This window comes from Babylonia areolata, chromosome 35 (genome assembly GCF_041734735.1).
Source record: "Babylonia areolata isolate BAREFJ2019XMU chromosome 35, ASM4173473v1, whole genome shotgun sequence".
NCBI lineage: Eukaryota > Metazoa > Mollusca > Gastropoda > Neogastropoda > Buccinidae > Babylonia > Babylonia areolata.
Genome location: NC_134910.1, coordinates 23935309 through 23957314, shown reverse-complemented (window position 1 = coordinate 23957314; position 22006 = coordinate 23935309). Strand labels below are relative to the sequence as shown.

The 22006-nt window shown below is 45.8% G+C and overlaps 1 protein-coding gene across 2 annotated transcripts; it reads left to right on the top strand.

The window, feature by feature from the left end:
- Window positions 1-1226: 1226 nt before the first annotated feature.
- On the top strand, window positions 1227-21167 carry LOC143278098 (sodium/potassium-transporting ATPase subunit beta-like). Of its 2 annotated transcripts, none has more exons than XM_076583131.1 (6): window positions 1227-1899; window positions 7706-7843; window positions 9650-9778; window positions 12804-12991; window positions 15008-15142; window positions 20807-21167. In XM_076583131.1, the coding sequence occupies exons 2-6, from the start codon at window positions 7765-7767 to the stop codon at window positions 21050-21052; spliced, it is 777 nt and encodes a 258-aa protein (XP_076439246.1). In that variant the 5' UTR covers window positions 1227-1899; window positions 7706-7764; the 3' UTR covers window positions 21053-21167. The 2 variants fall into 2 exon arrangements, with proteins under 2 accessions (XP_076439246.1, XP_076439245.1); XM_076583130.1 differs by lacking the exon at window positions 1227-1899 and adding an exon at window positions 2996-3125.
- The last annotated feature ends 839 nt before the right edge of the window (window positions 21168-22006 follow it).

The following is a 22006-nucleotide window of genomic DNA, read 5'->3' as shown; positions in this document are numbered from 1 at the left end:
CTGACTCTACTGCCGTCACAACACGTCTCCACTGTCGTCACAACACGTCTCCACTGACCCAACTGCCGTCACAACACGTCTCCACTGACCCAACTGCCGTCAGAACACGTCTCCACTGACTCTACTGCCGTCACAACACGTCTCCACTGACCCAACTGCCGTCACAACACGTCTCCACTGACCCAACTGCCGTCAGAACACGTCTCCACTGACTCTACTGCCGTCACAACACGTCTCCACTGACTCTACTGCCGTCACAACACGTCTCCACTGACTCTACTGCCGTCACAACACGTCTCCACTGACTCTACTGCCGTCACAACACGTCTCCACTGACTCTACTGCCGTCACGTCAGAACACGTCTCCACTGACTCTACTGCCGTCACAACACGTCTCCACTGTCGTCACAACACGTCTCCACTGTCGTCACAACACGTCTCCACTGACTCCACTGTCGTCACAACACGTCTCCACTGATTTACCCAAATTTCACTGGGGAAAAAAAAAGACAATTATGTTTTGGAATTTCATTTATTATTGACCCATCTGATCATATTCTAGAAAAATATAATGAAAACTGTCTGATTACAAAAATACATATATATTACTAATGTAGCTGTGTTACCTGAACCGAGTGGTTATTCAAGGGGACGGGCAGTACAAAAGAACTAACTAATAATGATTTACTGAATTAAAGGATAGACCAGAATTCCCGTGCACAGGCCAGGAACATATAGAGCCCAGTCACAAATGGGTTTTTCTGTTGTTTTATTTACAATAGTTATGAGAACATAAGAAAAGCTAAGAAGAAGATATAAGAAGAGAAGATAAGAAAGAGGAGACTAAGGAAGAGAAGACAGTGCCTGGAATGACACAAACAAATGTCATTAGCACAACATGTCGGCACAAGTGAATAGTAAAGCACATGTATACATATTACATGGAAAGACTACCACTTGGTAATGCATATGTGTGGAGACCAAACACTGACATCAAATGACATTTCTAATACATTTAAATAGTGCAGTTAAAGTGATTGAAGCTATGCGGAAATAGTGAAAGTACACTGACAGTATAGATTAGGTAAAGCTTATACTGTGTCAAAGTGACTCAAATGATCCAGTTTATCATGTTGCTCTATACTGGAGTAAGCAGTATAGGAGAGAGCATGATAACTAAATTACAATTAACAGACTGATACATATCAGGTGGTTTTAACCAAAAACTGATATTAATCCAATGATATCTTGTAATAATGACAGAATACTACACACATCTTAGAGTACTGAGAATCAGTGAAACACTAACCTTCATCAGTGACAGCAAATGAGAAAGAACGCGTCATATGCACTCACTAGAATATTCTCCAACAAACTATCAATGTCCAGAGACGTCATTGACTGTGACGTTAAGAAGAATCAAATGGAACATTGCTCCAAGCATATGACGACATAGATCAATCATAGCCGAGCTGTGACTAACATGTCAAAGCAATGACTGAACAAAGAATTAACTGAACATACTCCTATGAACACAAGTACTGTGTTGAACAATACAGTTTACAAATCAACACATTTTACACATTAGTACTTACAGCGATACGTAGCGAGGTGTCAGCCTTTGTAAGAACACATACAATACACACTCACACTGCCCGCAACACAGCAAGAGAGAGAGAGAGAGAGAGAGAGAGCAGCTCTGGTCAGATGACTGACCAGGTATGAAATGACCAGTCATCACTCACTGTGCCAATTTATGCAAGTTAAGTGGACTGCAAAGACAGTCACGTGTGCTGCGAGCAGATCGTCTCTAATCAGGCCAAATCTGACAACAACTGTGTTTCTTACAAGGTGTTCAGTGATAGATTGCTAAATGATTCCTGAACCGATTTACGTCGGGTAAGTTGCAAAAGAAAGAGCTCAACACCTACTTTATAATGAGTTTAAAATGAAGTGTTGATTATTTAAGATGAATTTATAATCTTAATTTAAGTCACATGAACAGGATCAGTTTTAACGAGCTCGTTGCTGAAAATTACAAACTGCGTTAAATCAGTTTAACATAGGCAAATATAAATGGAATAGATTTAAAGATGGAATCGTGACGATTCTGCCAGTATATAATACTTGTAGTTTACTGATCTGACAAAAGAGAAATTAATTAACTATGATGGAACAGAAACACAAGTTTCCGTACAGCCAATGACGTACCATGACACTGTCGAACAGCGAGTGTGTGGCGAGGACAGAATGACGTAAGCTTAGTGTCAGCTGAAATCTTTAGACTAACGATTAACTGATACACACACACACACACACACACATACATATACATTTGTTGTCATTATTGTTTTTGTTTTGTTTGTTTTCTTTTTGTTGAAAAAACAACAACCCTACTTGAATGAATCGACATCAGAGCCACCAAGTACCAAGTTTTGCACAGTTCCAAAAGTAACAATATCACATCGTTTAAAACTTCACATCACAGATTGTAATATTATGTAAAGGGACAAATGGAGTCCAGACAGAGTGCTTCTGTGTAAGCCACGTTTATTCCAAGTTCATATTAACCGGAGTTATTTCCCTTAGCTCGTCTCGATACACAAAGCACTACAAACGCATGCATGCATCATACTACACAGATGTGTGCAGGAATTATTTGGTTCTTCGAAGTCTTGCGATATTGGAAGGGTTGAATCACAGAAACAAAGTTTGAAATCAACATGCCTCGTGAGATTGTCGTGAATGTGATTTGTACTTCGGTTCGGTAATTACTCTTTGATTTGTAGATCGATAGATGTTCGAAACTTGTTTGAAGAAGAACAACAACAAAACAACAACAACAACAAAAAACAAACAAACAAACAAAACCACAAAAAACCACCGAAAAACCTTTTCCATCATAATAATTATGTCTTGACCAGAAAGCATCGCTCTGGAATGATGATCCGAGTTATTCCCCCTGCAATCAACGTCATCGACGTGTCCCATAACCCCCACTTACCCGTTGAGTCATGTTGCCGGCAGACTCGGGAAAAGAAAAATGAAAAAATTGAAGGATTGCGGGAACTTTCTTTGGGACTCTAAGGAAAAGACAGTTTTCGGCAGAGGCAAAAGAGGATGGAGTAAGTAGCAGACATTGCCTCGGCATTCTTCACCGTTTTTAGAACTTTTTGAGGAGTGAAAACTTGACAAACTGAGCGTGAAACCTAGACCAAATTATACCATGCTTTAAAAAAAAAAAGAAAAAAAAAAGGGGGCTGTTTGAGATTCACTGCTTTTTGTCACTACTACTACCACTCAGTACTAATGTAACTACTACTACTACTATATTGCTGCTGCTACCACTACAGTACGAATTGCAAATGGCAAGACGGCTGGTCAGATCTATGGCTTTTCATTTCAATGTCATGGCTTCTAGTCTTCATCAGCCTGTAAATTAGTTGATTCATTTGTTTATTTACTTTTTTTTTTTTTTCTTTTTCATCTGTTAGTGTTTGCTTGAGTGCCCCACTCCAAAGTAACGATGAAGTGACAAGAACTAGATCCAGATGTAGAATCGTTGATGCTGTCGCCTAGCCATGGTTGCAGAGAATACGATAGGCAGTCACTCGTGTCTGTGAAAAAAGATCGTAATTTATGGTGCGCAGAGAGAATCCGTTATCAACGCCAGTCTAATAAACGAGCATTTTTTTTCACAAGTTACATGCAGCATATCATCTTTGAAAAAGAAAAAAAGCTTTAAGGTGTGGAGAAATCTCTCAGACTGGGTGACGGCAGCAACGATTGTAGATCTTGATCTATTGCTTGTCCATTTGGAATGAGTGGCCACAGCGCTTGTGACATTATTTACAAAGCATTCAACTTGTGGTGACTCTGGACTTTCACATCCAGTAGGCCTCCAGTCAGTTGTCGTTTCTTAGATTTCAGTTTGATCACTTCAAAACACGGCGAGGGAATGCTTTCCCCTGTCTCACTCGCTCGAGAGAAAAAAAATCGTAAGTTCAGGATCAGGATCTGTTCGTCGCAGAAGCCAATATGGCCATCGTGGCAAAACTTGGGAGAGCATATGCAAAAAAAAAAAAAAAAAAAAAAAAAAAAAAAAGAGCTGCTACTACTGCTACTGTTATTGATGGGAAACAGTAACTGTCAGGGGTCTTTTGATGGCCGCCTTGAATACTGTGGTCGTCCCTGCGCTCACAACTCCTTCCTCCAGCTGATTCCATTCCTCCAGCTGATTCCATTCCGCTATTGTTTTCACAAAGAATGAGTTCTTTAGCTGGTCTGTCCTGCAGAATGGAATGACATAGCCCTTGCTCTTGTTGAAAGTTCTTTCTACTATATTGTTTATATCATGGTCTTTATAAGATGTAGGCTTGGATCTTCTGCTGGTCTTGCTTGCAGGTGTCAAGAACATTCCTGGTGGAAGGGCCAGTATTTGATTGTCAACAATCCTGAACATTGTAGTAAGTCGTATGGTTTTACGACGATTCTTTAGTCTAAAGGTGGTAAATTTTGATTTTGTAGCAGTTGCGTGGCGAAGCCTGGATCCCTTGATCTGTAGTCCCTGGTAATGAATCTGGCGGCCTGGCGTTGGACTCTGTCAAGCCTTTCGATGTCCTTTTTGAGGTGGGGGTTCCAGACTGCTGCTCCATTTTCCAGCGTTGAACAGACAAGTGAAATATATGCCATTTGGCGGCTTTCTGGGGGGTCAATTCCTCAGGTTACGTCTGAGAAAATTGAGTGAGCAGTTGGCTCTTTTACAGATGTTTGTAATGTGGCCAGTCCATTTCAGGTCGTTTGAGATCTGTACTCCCAGATATGGGTTTTGTTGAACTTGTAGTATGACGCCATTTAGTCAGTAAAAGTATGGAGATTTTCCTTTGCTGGATAGAATGTAGCATTTCTGTGCATTAAATTGCATTCCCAGTCTTTTGCCCATACTTCCAGACTATCCAGGTCTTTCTGTAGGGTGATATGGTCTTGGAAGGAGTGGATTTCTCGGTACAGGAGGCAGTCATCCGTGAAAAGGCGTACTTTTGATTTTGCGGATTGTGGCAGGTTGTTTATGTAGCACAGGAAAAGTAAAGGACAAAGTACTGTACCTTGGGGAACACCTGATATCACCTCTGTTTCCTCAGATTGCTCTCCGTCCAGGATCACTGTCATTTTGCGTTGGGTCAGGAAGTTCTTGATCCATGTATGGATGGGTCGTCTGATCCCATAGTGATTCAGCTTGTGTAGCAGTCTGTCGTGTGGTACAGTGTTGAACGCCTTACTGAAACCCGGGATTACCACATCTGTCTGGATGTTTGCATCATGTGATTTGAAGAGATCATGCATGGTGGTGAGCAACTGGGTTTCACACGATTAGCTTCTCAAAAATCCGTGGTTTCTGACTGTCAGTATGTTGTATTTTTCGAGGTGTCTATGGAGGTGGCAGCAGATAATGTGTCATAGCAGTTTGCACGCTACCGATGTCAAGGACACTGATCGGTAGTTTTCGGCTCTATTCCTGTCGACTTTCTTGAACACACCTGAAATGTTTGCTGACAGCCAGTCTATGGGGAGGACTCAGTGGTTATCGACTGTTTGAAAATAATGGTGAGTGACGGGGCAATGGCGTCCACACAAGTTTTCAGGACTGTGGATGGGATTCCATCTGGGCCGCACACCATGGAGGGGTTTATTTTCTTTAGGAGTTTAACAATTCCCTCTGTTGCAATGTCTAGATCTTCAATACTAGGTTGAGCTAGGCCCTCCATTGGGGGAGACGGTTTCCCATCATCTTGAGTGAATACAGACTTGAACTAATCAAGAAGGATGTTTGCCTTGGAGTAGCTGTGGCTATACAGGGTGTTTCCTTTTTTCAGGGCGGCTACACCTGTGTTGCCTTGGCATCTGGCTTTGATGTATCTCCAGAATGGCTTCGGGTTCTTCTCTTTGAAGCCTGTTTCAGTGGTTTCATTGATGTATTTCCACTCTGCTCTTCTCAGTGCCCGACGACTCTCTTTCTGAAGGAAGTGGTAGTTGGACCAGATATTTGATTTCTTGGCTTTCTTATAGGCCCTCTTTTCCTGTCTAAGTATTCTCTTGACCTTCCTATCTATCCATGGTAAATTGCTGCTTCGTTGACACAACCTAGAAGGGATATGTTTGTAGCTAGTAGGATTTTCTTTTTTAACTCTACCCAGAGATCATTTGTATCAGACCCTGTTTCCTGCATGGATTTCAGCTCAGTCTCTAATCGACTTAGGTTGGCATTCAGGTCATCCCAGTTAGCCTTGGAGTACATGTAGTGTTTCTTGGGTTTCTCCTTTATCCTTTGTGGTTGTGTGTCCAGGTCAGCCACTACTGCTTCATGGTCTGAGAGTCCTGGGAAGGTTTTGGAAAATTTGGCAAGGGAAGGATTGGAGACAAATACCAGGTCAATGGTCTTGTCTAATCTTGTGGGTTCGTCATGGATTTGGGAGAGACCAGCTGACATGAAAATGTCCAATAGTCGCTGCTGTCTGTGGCGATCCTGGGCACTGGCAGATACTGCTGAGTTACTCCAGTCAATGTCTGGGCAGTTGAAATCTCCTACTAAGAAGATCTGTTTTTGCCTGTCAGTCCCAGAAATATTTTGTCGTGTGTGATCCAGTTCATCAAGGTCAGCGGACGATTGATGGGGCATGAGAAACACCCGGCTAATAGGTCTTTGTTTTTCTTAAGGTGTATCTTTACCCAGATCATTTCGCAGTCTGCGTCCATTTCAGGTAACTCGGTCGAGGCTTTTGTGTACAAGGATGAACACTCCACCCCCGAGCGAGTCTCGCTTGTTTCTTTGGTCCCAAGTCCCTGGTACTATCGTTTTCTCTTTGGGCTGAATATTCTGTCGTGTTCTGTGTAGGACTTGTGTTATTCCTTTCTTGACATGCCTAGGCCTGATTAAGGGATGTTTCACTGGCCTTGCCTTCGGTTGTGTAGCCCTTAGGGCTGCTTGCTTTCAATGGACAAAATCTATGACGGGATGAAGTGAAAGAGTCAATGCTATCTTCCTCGTGATCAGCTAAGGGTGAGTAAAAATTTGTAGAGTCCAGCGAGATGCTGCGGAAAGTGAACGTATTACAGTTAATGCTGTCACATTTGTGGCAAACCCACTGTATGCTGGAGCGGGCTAATAAGTCATAGTCTGCTGTACAAAGTTCTCTCCTGGGCGTTTTCACAGATTCTGACTAACCATTTGTTGGCCTTTGCCTGTGCTGAAGATTTACAGTGCTTTGAGAGTTCGGAAGAGGCTTGGATTTACAGTCAGTGATTTCAGAAGTGTGTACACTTCATATAGGCCAATTTACACACACACACACACACACACACACTTACTCACACACACTCACACTCACACACACACACTCACTCACACACACTCACACTCACACACACACACACAGACAGACCCCACACACACAGACCCCCCACCCCCCACACAGAGCACACACACCACAAACACCCCCTCACCCCCCTCCCACACACACACATTCATACACAGAGCACAAACACCATACCCCCTCCCCCTTAACACACACATACACTCACCCCCGACCTCCCAACCCTCCACCCCCATTCACCCCCAACACAACCCTCATCACACACACACACACACACACACACACACACACACACACACACACACACACACACACACTGTGTGCTTTGGTTCCAGAGGAGATCTGTGCCTTCTTCATTGTGTTCTACCTGGTGCTGCTGTCCTATTTCTGCGCTATGCTGTCCTTCTTCTACCAGACAGTTTCTGTCTATGAGCCGTACCTCACTGGGGATCACAGCTTCCTGGAAACACCGGGTCTGTTTCTCCCTGTCCACGGCTTGATGTCTGGTCATCATGGTGATGATGATGGTGGTGGTGGTGGTGATGGTGGTGGTGATGGTGGTGATGGTGGTGGTGGTGGTGGTGATGATGATGGTGGTGGTGATGATGATGGTGGTGATGATGGTGGTGATGATGGTGGTGATGATGATGATGGAGTGGTGATGATGATAGTGATGATGATGGTGGTGGTGATGATGATGATGGTGGTGGTGGTGATGATGGTGGTGATGATGGTGGTGGTGGTGATGATGATGGTGGTGGTGGTGGTGATGGTGGTGGTGATGATGGTGGTGATGATGATGATGGTGATGATGGTGGTGATGATGGTGGTGGTGATGGTGGTGGTGATGATGGTGGTGATGATGATGATGGTGGTGGTGATGATGATGATGGTGGTGGTGGTGATGATGGTGGTGATGATGGTGGTGGTGGTGATGATGATGGTGATGATGGTGGTGATGATGATGGTGATAATGATGGTGGTGATGATGGTGGTGATGATGATGATGGAGTGGTGATGATGATAGTGATGATGATGGTGGTGGTGATGGTGATGATGATGATGATAGTGATGGTGATGATGATGATGGTAGTGATGGTGATGATTATGGTGGTGATGATGATGGTGATGATGATGAAGATGATGATGATGGTGGTAGTGATGGTGATGATGATGATGGTGGTGGTGGTGGTGGTGGTGATGATGGTGGTGGTGGTGATGATGATGAATATGATGATGATGATGATGATGGTGATGATGATGGTGATGATGATGATGATGATAGTGATGATGATGGTGGTGATGGTGATGATGATGGTAGTGGTGGTGATGATGATGATGATGATGATGATTATGGTGGTGATAATGAAGATGGTTTGTGATGATAATGAATAGTAATAATGACGGGCGCAATAATTAGTGGTTAAAGTGTTGGACTTTTAAGTTTGAGGGTCCCAGGTTCGAATCTCGGTAACGGTGCCTGGTAGGTAAAGGGTGGAGAGTTTTCCGATCTCCCAGGTCGAAATGTGTGCACACCTGCATGTACCTGAACCCCATTCGTGTGTATACGCAAGCAGAAGATCAAATACGCACGTTAAAGATCCTGTAATCCATGTCAGCGTTCGGTGGGTTATGGAAACAAGAACATACCCAACATGCACACCCCCGAAAACGGAGTATGGCTGCCTACATGGCGGGGTAAAACATACACGTAAAAGCCCACTCGTGTATATACGAGTGAACGTGGGAGTTGCAGCCCAGAAACGAAGAAGAAGAATAGTGATGATGATGATGATGATGATGGTGGTGTGGATGGTTTTGATGAAAATAATGATGTTTACAATGATGATAGTATTAGTAATGGCCAGACTGTATTGATAATAATCCTAATGATGATGATGGTAGTGCTTTACACAGCGCTTTACATGAAAGAAACACACGCGCGCGCGCACGCACGCGCACACACATACAGATACCCAGACGCACATTTCGTACACGCACGCACGCACACACACACACACACAGATACTCAGACGCACATTTCGTACCCACCCAGATCGCCACACATTAGCACTGATGCAATATCAGGTGAACTAAAGGTATGATTTTTCAGGGCCGTGAGGGCACTGAGTGTCAAAGGCACGGTGTGGGAAGGCGGGGCCCAGTCTTCTCCTTCAGACGATAAGCCCCTCGGCCTTCAGGACACAGACAGACAGACAGACAGACAGAGACTATATGTCTGCCTGTGTGTCTACAATGCATGCCTTTGTGTTGGTTAGGCCTGGGGATCAGACCACTGTTGAAGACGGATGATGACCTCCTGTACATGTCGCTCATCTATTTCACTGATGACGCCTCAGAAAAGCACACCAAAGCCTGCATCAAAAGTCTGAAGGAAGCGCTCAGACGTGAGTGGCAGTAGTTACCTTCACTTTGACATCTTCCCGTTTTAAGTGATATTAGACGGGGGGCGGAGGGGGGCCGGGGGGGGTGGGGGGTGGGGGGTACAGACAAGTACCACTTGTCCACACTCGCATCTTTTTTTTTTCTGGGTGTAGACACTGTTCTTTTGGACACAGACATCTTATTCTTCTTTCTGATACACAAATCACCATTCTTCTTCTCGGATTCCTTGACGGTGATGAACAGAGATGGACAGACAGATGGACAGACAGAAGGGATAATAGGGAATTGTGAAAAGATTTTTTTTTTCAAAGTTTTTCAAACATATGTAAACGATAGTGTGTGGCTTGTTTTGGGAATTTGGACTCTTTTTTTTTTTCGACCATGTGACGGGCATTGGAAACTAGTCACTATTTCTAGATACTAGAGAGCACACTTCATTGATACTCTGCTTTGACGTTGTGTGAAATTGTGTGATCAACGAGGGTGCTGGAAGTGGTTGGACGTGTTGGTCGGTCAGTCGGTTGATCTAGATAAATTGTTTTATATGGTTGAATCTTGTGTGCTTGACATTTTAGTCAGTCGATGTTAAATTCTCCTGGTAGAATTGTGTCATGATTTTTAAGTGTGACATCTCCCATCACTGTATTCAGATCATCCGACCAGTTTCCTCTTTCAGCTTGGTTCCTGTAAATAAATCCAAATAGTAATGGTTTGTAATGTTATAGTTTTATTTCTAAGGATTGAGAGACAGACAGACAGACAGATGGACAGACAGATGGATAGACAGATGGACAGACAGATGGACAGACAGATGGACAGACAGACAGATGGACAGACTGTTAGCTGGATGGGTGAGTGCATGGAAAGTTGGAAGGATAGACAGATGAACAGACAGGTGCACAGACAGATGGCAGACAGACAGATGGGCAGACGGACGGACAGACAGATAGATGGGCAGGCAGACAGATGGGCAGGCAGACAGATGGACAGACAGATGGCAGGCAGACAGATGGGCAGGCAGATGGACAGACAGATGGGCAGGCAGACAGATGGGCAGACAGACAGATGGGCAAGCAGACAGATGGGCAGACAGACAGATGGACAGACAGATGGCAGACAGACAGATGGGCAGGCAGGCAGATGGGCAGGCAGATGGACGGACAGACAGGCAGGCAGACAGATGGGCAGACAGACAGATGGGCAAGCAGACAGATGGGCAGACAGACAGATGGCAGACAGACAGATGGGCAGGCAGGCAGATGGGCAGGCAGGCAGGCAGATGGGCAGGCAGACAGATGGACAGACAGACAGATGGGCAGATAGACCGACAGATAGATGGGCAGGCAGATAGGTGGAAAGACATATGGTTAGACAGACAAACAGATGGACAGACAGACATATTGATAGACAGATAGCTGGGTGGATGGGTGGTTGCTTTAGTCCAGGGAAAGAAAGAAATCCCAAGGAAAAAAAATGCTAAAGAAATACATTGTAATGTACCCGATAGAAGTGTACATCACATTTAGCATAACAAAAAGGGGTAATGTGCCCGATAGAATTGTACATCACGTTTAACATAACAAAAAGGGGTAATGTGCCCGATAGAAGTGTACACCACATTTAACATAACAAAAAGGGGTAATGTGCCCGATAGAAGTGCACATCACATTTAGCATAACAAAAAGGGGTCATGTGCCCGATAGAAGTGCACATCACGTTTAACATAACAAAAAAGGGTAATGTGCCCGATAGAAGTGCACATCACGTTTAACATAACAAAAAGGGGTAATGTGCCCGATAGAAGTGTACACCACATTTAACATAACAAAAAGGGGTAATGTGCCCGATAGAAGTGTACACCACATTTAACATAACAAAAAGGGGTCATGTGCCTGATAGAAGTGTACATCACGTTTAACATAACAAAAAGGGGTCATGTGCCCGATAGAAGTGTACATCACGTGAAGTGAAGGTTTCTGCTTAGTGTTTAGTAGTAGTCAGCAGTAGCAATACTAGGTCAGTAATAAAACTGCCAACACCGGTCAACCGTGGTCAGCAAATGGTCATCCCAATGATGCATAAGTGTCACAAAGTGATGCAAGTTGAACTCTGATAGTATACAGCTGTGGTCAAGCAGCAGTCAAACACCTATGACATAATAATAGACAGATGGGACAAACTAAAGCAAACTGAGCGCTTTTAGGTTGTGGTCAATAGTGGCCCTAGACTTGGGAGAACTTAGACTTGGCTGAACGAGATTTGGGGGGAAAATAGACCTGGGGAACATAGACCTGGGGAACAGAGACCTGGAGGAACATAGAGGAACTGTTTGGGCTGGAAGAGTCAGTGGCCCGGAGGTAAATTATCAGTCAGTTTCCGAAAGACTGGACACCCTTCCGTCCATTTCCAGAGGGGATTGTGGACCTGTCTGTGCGTCCTGAAGTGCATTATCTGCCGGATCTACAGTAATGGAAAACTCGGCCAGTTTAATGTATTTGCGTCAAACGCTACAGTTATATGACAGCAGAGCAAGCCTAATGCATATATGTTTTCGCACCATTTCTTTGCCATTTGATATCTAATGAGCATTTAATCACAAAAAATTGTCGCAGAGTGTTTCTCGCTTTCCAATGCTGCCTGCCTAGGTAGAGGTGATTGTTGTCATGCCGAGAGTAACGTAACTGCCGGTGACGTAATAATGCTAAAATGTGTACCTCGCGCTGCGTGTATCAAAAGCCGCATTTTGATATGTCAAAGTCGAATATTTTCCGTGTATATTTCATTCATTTTCATATATTTTGCCTGCCCCCCCCCCCCCCACCCACCCCGCCCCCCCTCGCCCCCCCTCGCCCCCGCCCCCTCATAGTTCGTGTTTTTATTTCTTTGCATTCCTGCACTGATGGAGAGGTGTGAGGAAAAACAGCTGTGCAGGCCCTGTTGATGGAACCCCCCCCCACCCCCCCGGGCCCCCCCGTCCACCACCACCCCCTTTCCCCATCCCCCAACCCTCTCTCGTGACGCGTGCAGCCTACAAGAAAGCCCACGAGGAGAACTATGCCAGGTTCTGGAAGAGCTGTGGAGAGGCGTCCGAGAAGCCGGACAAAGTGCAGTCGTGCATTGTCAGTTACCGATTGTTGGCGACCTCGGACTGCAGTGAGGACAACGACTTTGGCTACCCTGACGGAAAGCCCTGTGTGCTGGTCACCCTCAACAAGGTATGGAGCTGCCTTCCGTGGATATCGTCCTCAGCTGTCTTGTCCTGTACTGTGCTGTGTTGTCTGGTGTTGTGCAGTGTTTGTATTTGTATTTCTTTTTATCACAACAGATTTCTCTGTATGAAATTCGGGCTGCTCTCCCCAGGGAAAGTGCCGTCGCTATACTACAGCGCCACCCATTTTTATGGTATTTTTTCCTGCGTGCAGTTTTATTTGTTTTTCCTATCAAAGTGGATTTTTCTACAGAATTTTGCCAGGAACAACCCTTTTGTTGCAGTGGGTTCTTTTACCCGCGCTAAGTGCATGCTGCACCGGGACCTCGGTTTATCGTCTCATCCGAATGCTTAGCGTCCAGACCACCACTCGAGGTCTAGTGGAGGGCGAGAAAATATCGGCGGCCGAGCAGTGATTCGAACCAGCGCGCTCAGATTCTCTCGCTTCCTAGGCGGACGCGTTGCCTCTAGGCCGTGAGCTGATTGCATTCTGCAGGAGTGGCCGTGGATTGGCGTGTCTGCCAGGCTGAAACTGTGAAGTGTTGACAGCAGCACCCAGTGGTGGATGTTGTTGGGGTTCTTGAGACACTCAGTGTACATGTATTGGGGTTCTTGTCACACTCAGTGTACATGTATTGGGGTTCTTGTCACACTCAGTGTACATGTATTGGGGTTCACAGTGACGCTCAGTGTACATGTATTGGGGTTCATAGTGACACTCAGTGTACATGTATTGGGGTTCACAGTGGCACTCAGTGTACATGTATTGGGGTTCATAGTGATACTCAGTGTACGTGTATTGGGGTTCTTGTGACACTCAGTGTACGTGTATTGGGGTTCTTGTCACACTCAGTGTACATATATTGGGGTTCATAGTGACACTCAGTGTACATCATACATGTATTGGGGTTCATAGTGACACTCAGTGTACATCATACATGTATTGGGGTTCACAGTGACACTCAGTGTACATGTATCGGGGTTCACAGTGACACTCAGTGTACATGTATTGGGGTTCTTGTCACACTCAGTGTACATGTATTGGGGTTCACAGTGACACTCAGTGTACATGTATTGGGGTTCACAGTGACACTCAGTGTACATGTATTGGGGTTCACAGTGACACTCAGTGTACATGTATTGGGGTTCACAGTGACTCAGTGTACATGTATTGGGGTTCACAGTGACAGTCAGTGTACCTGTATTGGGGTTCCTAAGGAAAAGAGAGTGGACGAAGAAAACCTTAGGGGTGAGATATGTACATGAGTCATCATGTTCGTCACAGCTGAGTGACGACAGTGTTTGTGTGTGTGTGTGTGGGGGGGGGGGGGGGGGGGGGGGGGGAGGGGGGGGGGGACATATGCTCTGCATCTTGGACAAGGATTAAGCCCAGTAGTTCCGTTCACTTGGATGAGATGACAAACCAGCAGCACGCATTTGGCACGCTGGAAAAGATTCCATGGCAGTGAAAGTCGAGTCTGTAGAAAGTCGGATAGGTGCTCAAATAATGCTTGCACTCAAGGACCGACTAGTACGTTGGGGTATGATGCTGTCAGGTATCTGCCAGCTGGATGTAGTGTAGCATAATATGGATTTGTCTGAAGGCAGTGACGCCATGAGAAACTCATTCTGCATGTTTGGCGTTTGAATAATAACAATAATCACAGGTGTTTCATCCTCCATTGTGAGCCACACAGCAATCATAAAGTCCGTTACAGGTGTTTCATCCTCCATTGTGAGCCACACAGCAATCATAAAGTCCGTTACAGGTGTTTCATCCTCCATTGTGAGCCACACAGCAATCATAAAGTCCGTTACAGGTGTTACATCCTCCATTGTGAGCCACACAGCAATCATAAAGCCCGTTACAGGTGTTTCATCCTCCATTCTGAGCCACACAGCAATCATTAAGTCCGTTACAGGTGTTTCATCCTCCATTGTGAGCCACACAGCAATCATAAAGTCCGTTACAGGTGTTTCATCCACATTCTGAGCCACACAGCAATCATAAAGTCCGTTACAGGTGTACGACTGGACACCAGACCCCTACAAAGGCCTGGCCTCCAGGATGTCCAAGAAGCTGAAGAACGCCGTCACCATGTACTACCAGCAGAACAAAGACCCCGTGCCCCTGCTCTGGATCCACTGTGAAGGGGAGGTAAGGGGGGTGTTGCATTCTGTTGTGCTGTTATGTGTTGACAGTTCACCAAACGTTCCCACTTTGGTTCCATAAGGGGCGTGCTGCATTCTGTTTTGCTGTAGTGTGTTGACAGTTCACCAAACGTTCCCACTTTGGTTCCATAAGGGACGTGTTGCATTCTGTTGTGCTGTAGTGTGTTGACAGTTCACCGAACGTTCCCACTTTGGTTCCATAAGGGACGTGTTGCATTCTGTTGTGCTGTCATGTGTTGACAGTTCACCGAACGTTCCCACTTTGGTTCCATAAGGGGCGTGCTGCATTCTGTTTTGCTGTAGTGTGTTGACAGTTCACCGAACGTTCCCACTTTGGTTCCATAAGGGACGTGTTGCATTCTGTTGTGCTGTAGTGTGTTGACAGTTCACCGAACGTTCCCACTTTGGTTCCATAAGGGGCGTGCTGCATTCTGATGTGCTGTAGTGTGTTGACAGTTCACCAAACGTTCCCACTTTGGTTCCATAAGGGGCGTGTTGCATTCTGTTGTGCTGTCATGTGTTGACAGTTCACCAAACGTTCCCACTTTGGTTCCATAAGGGGCGTGCTGCATTCTGATGTGCTGTAGTGTGTTGATAGCACGCCAAACGTTCCCACTTTGGTTCCATTAGGGGCGTGTTGCATTCTGTTGTGCTGTAGTGTGTTGATAGCACGCCAAACGTTCTTACCTCGTCTGGATCTGCTGTGAAGTGGGTTCTGTTGTATTGTATTGTATTCTATTGTAATGCGTTGTGCTGTATGACGTATTATGTTGCATCTTGTTGTATTGCATTGACAGCACACACACACACCTCCCTTAAATCGTCTGGAAAGGGGTTGTATTATATTGTGTTGTATTTTGTATTTGTATTACTCTTTTTGTCACAACAGATTTCTCTGTGTGAGATTCGGACTGCTCTCCCCAGGGAGAGTGCATCGCTACACTACAGCACACCCACATTTTGTATTTTCTTTCTGCCTGCAATTCTGTTTGTTTTCCTATCCAAGTGGATTTTTTTTACAAAATTTTGTCAGGAACAACCCTTTTGTTGCCGTGGGTTCTTTTATGTGCGCTAAATGCATGCTGCACACGGGACCTCGGTTTATCATCCGAATGACTAGCGTCCAAACTGCCACTCAAGGTCTAGTGGAGGGGGACAAAATACTGGCGACTGCAGGTGTGATTCGAACCAGGACGTTCAGATTTTATCACTTCCTAGGCGAACGCGTTACCTCTAGGCCATCACTACACTGTTTGTTGTATTGCATTGACAAGACGCCCCCCCCACCCCCCACCCCCACACACACACCACGTCTGGAATCACTGTGAAGAGAAGGGAGGGGGTGGATGGGGAGGGGTGGGGGGGGGGCGGGGGGGTAGAGGTGGAGGGAGCGTGGGGGAAGAAGGAAGGGAACGTTTTGGAACACACTTGTTGTGTTGCTGTGTTCCATGGATGGACTGTGTTGTACTCTGCTGTATTGTGTTGTGTTGCTGTGTTCCATGGATGGACTGTGTTGTACTGTGCTGTATTGTGTTGTGTTGCTGTGTTCCATGGATGGACTGTGTTGTACTGTGCTGTATTGTGTTGTGTTGCTGTGTTCCATGGATGGACTGTGTTGTACTGTGCTGTATTGTGTTGTGTTGCTGTGTTCCATGGATGGACTGTGTTGTACTGTGTTGTGTTGCTGTGTTCCATGGATGGACTGTGTTGTACACTGCTGTATTGTGTTGTGTTGCTGTGTTCCATGGATGGACTGTGTTGTACTGTGCTGTATTGTGTTGTGTTGCTGTGTTCCATGGATGGACTGTGTTGTACTGTGTTGTGTTGCTGTGTTCCATGGATGGACTGTGTTGTACTCTGCTGTATTGTGTTGTGTTGCTGTGTTCCATGGATGGACTGTGTTGTACTGTGCTGTATTGTGTTGTGTTGCTGTGTTCCATGGATGGACTGTGTTGTACTCTGCTGTACTGTGTTGTGTTGCTGTGTTCCATGGATGGACTGTGTTGTACTGTGCTGTATTGTGTTGTGTTGCTGTGTTCCATGGATGGACTGTGTTGTACTGTGCTGTATTGTGTTGTGTTGCTGTGTTCCATGGATGGACTGTGTTGTACTCTGCTGTATTGTGTTGTGTTGCTGTGTTCCATGGATGGACTGTGTTGTACTGTGCTGTATTGTGTTGTGTTGCTGTGTTCCATGGATGGACTGTGTTGTACTGTGCTGTATTGTGTTGTGTTGCTGTGTTCCATGGATGGACTGTGTCGTACTCTGCTGTATTGTGTTGTGTTGCTGTGTTCCATGGATGGACTGTGTTGTACTGTGCTGTATTGTGTTGTGTTGCTGTGTTCCATGGATGGACTGTGTCGTACTCTGCTGTATTGTGTTGTGTTGCTGTGTTCCATGGATGGACTGTGTTGTATTGTGTTGTGTTGCTGTGTTCCATGGATGGACTGTGTTGTACTCTGCTGTATTGTGTTGTGTTGCTGTGTTCCATGGATGGACTGTGTTGTACTGTGCTGTATTGTGTTGTGTTGCTGTGTTCCATGGATGGACTGTGTCGTACTCTGCTGTATTGTGTTGTGTTGCTGTGTTCCATGGATGGACTGTGTTGTATTGTGTTGTGTTGCTGTGTTCCATGGATGGACTGTGTTGTACTCTGCTGTATTGTGTTGTGTTGCTGTGTTCCATGGATGGACTGTGTTGTACTGTGCTGTATTGTGTTGTGTTGCTGTGTTCCATGGATGGACTGTGCTGTACCCTGCTGTATTGTGTTGTGTTGCTGTGTTCCATGGATGGACTGTGTTGTACTGTGCTGTATTGTGTTGTGTTGCTGTGTTCCATGGATGGACTGTGTTGTACTGTGCTGTATTGTGTTGTGTTGCTGTGTTCCATGGATGGACTGTGTTGTACTCTGCTGTATTGTGTTGTGTTGCTGTGTTCCATGGATGGACTGTGTTGTATTGTGTTGTGTTGCTGTGTTCCATGGATGGACTGTGCTGTATTGTGTTGTGTTGCTGTGTTCCATGGATGGACTGTGTTGTACTGTGCTGTATTGTGTTGTGTTGCTGTGTTCCATGGATGGACTGTGTTGTATTGTGTTGTGTTGCTGTGTTCCATGGATGGACTGTGTTGTACTCTGCTGTATTGTGTTGTGTTGCTGTGTTCCATGGATGGACTGTGTTGTACTGTGTTGTATTGTGTTGTGTTGCTGTGTTCCATGGATGGACTGTGTTGTATTGTGTTGTGTTGCTGTGTTCCATGGATGGACTGTGTTGTACTGTGCTGTATTGTGTTGTGTTGCTGTGTTCCATGGATGGACTGTGTTGTACTGTGCTGTATTGTGTTGTGTTGCTGTGTTCCATGGATGGACTGTGTTGTACTGTGCTGTATTGTGTTGTGTTGCTGTGTTCCATGGATGGACTGTGCTGTATTGTGTTGTGTTGCTGTGTTCCATGGATGGACTGTGTTGTACTGTGCTGTATTGTGTTGTGTTGCTGTGTTCCATGGATGGACTGTGTTGTACTGTGCTGTATTGTGTTGTGTTGCTGTGTTCCATGGATGGACTGTGTTGTACTGTGCTGTATTGTGTTGTGTTGCTGTGTTCCATGGATGGACTGTGCTGTATTGTGTTGTGTTGCTGTGTTCCATGGATGGACTGTGTTGTACTGTGCTGTATTGTGTTGTGTTGCTGTGTTCCATGGATGGACTGTGTTGTATTGTGTTGTGTTGCTGTGTTCCATGGATGGACTGTGTTGTACTGTGCTGTATTGTGTTGTGTTGCTGTGTTCCATGGATGGACTGTGTTGTACTGTGCTGTATTGTGTTGTGTTGCTGTGTTCCATGGATGGACTGTGCTGTATTGTGTTGTGTTGCTGTGTTCCATGGATGGACTGTGTTGTACTCTGCTGTATTGTGTTGTGTTGCTGTGTTCCATGGATGGACTGTGCTGTATTGTGTTGTGTTGCTGTGTTCCATGGATGGACTGTGTTGTACTGTGCTGTATTGTGTTGTGTTGCTGTGTTCCATGGATGGACTGTGTTGTACTCTGCTGTATTGTGTTGTGTTGCTGTGTTCCATGGATGGACTGTGTTGTACTGTGCTGTATTGTGTTGTGTTGCTGTGTTCCATGGATGGACTGTGCTGTATTGTGTTGTGTTGCTGTGTTCCATGGATGGACTGTGTTGTACTGTGCTGTATTGTGTTGTGTTGCTGTGTTCCATGGATGGACTGTGTCGTACTCTGCTGTATTGTGTTGTATTGCTGTGTTCCATGGATGGACTGTGTTGTACTGTGCTGTATTGTGTTGTGTTGCTGTGTTCCATGGATGGACTGTGTTGTATTGTGTTGTGTTGCTGTGTTCCATGGATGGACTGTGTTGTACTCTGCTGTATTGTGTTGTGTTGCTGTGTTCCATGGATGGACTGTGCTGTATTGTGTTGTGTTGCTGTGTTCCATGGATGGACTGTGTTGTACTCTGCTGTATTGTGTTGTGTTGCTGTGTTCCATGGATGGACTGTGTTGTACTGTGCTGTATTGTGTTGTGTTGCTGTGTTCCATGGATGGACTGTGTTGTACTGTGCTGTATTGTGTTGTGTTGCTGTGTTCCATGGATGGACTGTGTTGTACTCTGCTGTATTGTGTTGTGTTGCATTGCATTGTGTTGCTTTGTACCACTGTTGTATTGCGTTCTACTTTACTGCATTCTGTTTTATGTACCATAACTGTACTGTATTTTGTTTTATTGTAACATGATTGTACACTATCGTACTGTACTGTACTGTATTGTATTTTATTGTATTGTATTGTATTGTATTGTATCGCGTTGTGTTTTATTGCGTTGCATTACTATTTGTCACAACATATTTTCTGTGTGAAACTCAGACTGCTGTCTCCGTGGAGACCACATCGCCATTGTACACCGCCACTCTTTTTCCAGTCTGTGTGTGTGTGTGTGTGTGTGTGTGTGACTGAAGGAGAGAGAAAGTCTGTGTGTGTGTGTGTGTGTGTGTGTGTGTGTGTGTGTGTGTGTGTGACTGAAGGAGAGAGAGAGTCTGTGTGTGTGTGTGTGTGTGTGTGTGTGTGTGATGAAAGCGGCTATTCCTGTGGAATTTTGCCGTAGGTTCATTAACGTGCGCAACGTTCAAGCTGCGCATGTGACCTCGATTTCTCGTCTCATCCAAAAGACAAAAGACTCACGATGATGGTGTAAACGGGTGGAACAAAAGCGTTTTCATTTGCGACCTTGCTGAAGGGTGAGGGATTGAGTTCAAACCATTCACATCCGTTTCGTTGCCTGTGGGGTAGTGATGAACTCGTCACAAGGAGCAACGTGTGTGATCCTGACCCAGTTTGACAGGTGCTTGGCGGGGGAGGGGGTGGGGGTGTGATGGGGCGTCTGATGTTGGTGGTAAGTGGAAGAGTGAGGCTTTCGTGAGGTTTCGGCTCTGTGTGTGTGTGTGTGTGTGTGTGTGTGTGTGTGTGAGAGAGAGAAAGAGAGATAGAGGGGGAGGAGAGAGGCAAGGTGTATGCACGCGTTGTGCCGTACAAGGCGCTGAGTGTTTAAAGAGAAGAACAGCTGAAGCCCCATCATCCTCCCCTCCTCCTCACCCCCCCCCCCACCCCAACCCTAACCCCTCATCCCCTTGTTGTGCAGGACGAGTATGACGAAGACAACCTGGGCAACAACACGGCCTACTACCCGCATCCCGGGATCCCCGCCAATTACTTCCCCTTCCTGAACCAGTTCCGCCACTTGGCGCCGGCCGTCTTCGTCAAGTTCAACAGCCTCAAGCCCAACGTGGCCGTCAAGGTCCACTGCAAGGGCTACGCCCACAACGTCAAGTTCGACAAGGATACCTGGGAGGGAGGCTTCCACCTCGAGCTCTTCTACCGGAAGTGATCAGTCAGTCCTCGTCCCTACCTCCACCCCACAACGCCCCCCACAACCCCCCGTCCACTACCCACCACATCACCACTTTGAGCTGTTCTATAGGACGTTCTGAACCACACCCTCCCTCTCTCCCTTCACTTTGAGCTGTTCTATAGGACGTTCTGAACCACACCCACCCTCTCTCCCTTCACTTTGAGCTGTTCTGTAGGACGTTCTGAACCACACCCACCCTCCCTTCACTTTGAGCTGTTCTATAGGACGTTCTGAACCACACCCACCCTCCCTTCACTTTGAGCTGTTCTATAGGACGTTCTGAACCACACCCTCCCTCTCTCCCTTCACTTTGAGCTGTTCTATAGGACGTTCTGAACCACACCCACCCTCCCTTCACTTTGAGCTGTTCTATAGGACGTTCTGAACCACACCCACCCTCTCTCCCTTCACTTTGAGCTGTTCTATAGGACGTTCTGAACCACACCCTCCCTCCCTTCACTTTGAGCTGTTCTATAGGACGTTCTGAACCACACCCTCCCTCTCTCCCTTCACTTTGAGCTGTTCTATAGGACGTTCTGAACCACACCCTCCCTCTCTCCCTTCACTTTGAGCTGTTCTATAGGACGTTCTGAACCACACCCTCCCTCTCTCCCTTCACTTTGAGCTGTTCTTTTGGACGTTCTGAACCACACCCTCTCTCCCTACACTTTGAGCTGTTCTATAGGACGTTCTGAACCACACCCACCCTCCCTTCACTTTGAGCTGTTCTATAGGACGTTCTGAACCACACCCACCCTCCCTTCACTTTGAGCTGTTCTATAGGACGTTCTGAACCACACCCTCCCTCTCTCCCTTCACTTTGAGCTGTTCTATAGGACGTTCTGAACCACACCCTCCCTCTCTCCCTTCACTTTGAGCTGTTCTATAGGACGTTCTGAACCACACCCTCCCTCCCTCCCTTCACTTTGA

Excerpts from the sequence above, each read along its gene's own strand:
- LOC143278098 (XM_076583130.1), top strand. The coding sequence starts at position 3,044 with ATGAAAAAATTGAAGGATTGCGGGAACTTTCTTTGGGACTCTAAGGAA. Across the intron at positions 3,126-7,705 it reads CAGAGGCAAAAGAGGATGGA|AGGAGATCTGTGCCTTCTTC; the intron begins GTAAGTAGCAGA and ends CTTTGGTTCCAG. Across the intron at positions 9,779-12,803 it reads TCTGAAGGAAGCGCTCAGAC|CCTACAAGAAAGCCCACGAG; the intron begins GTGAGTGGCAGT and ends TGACGCGTGCAG.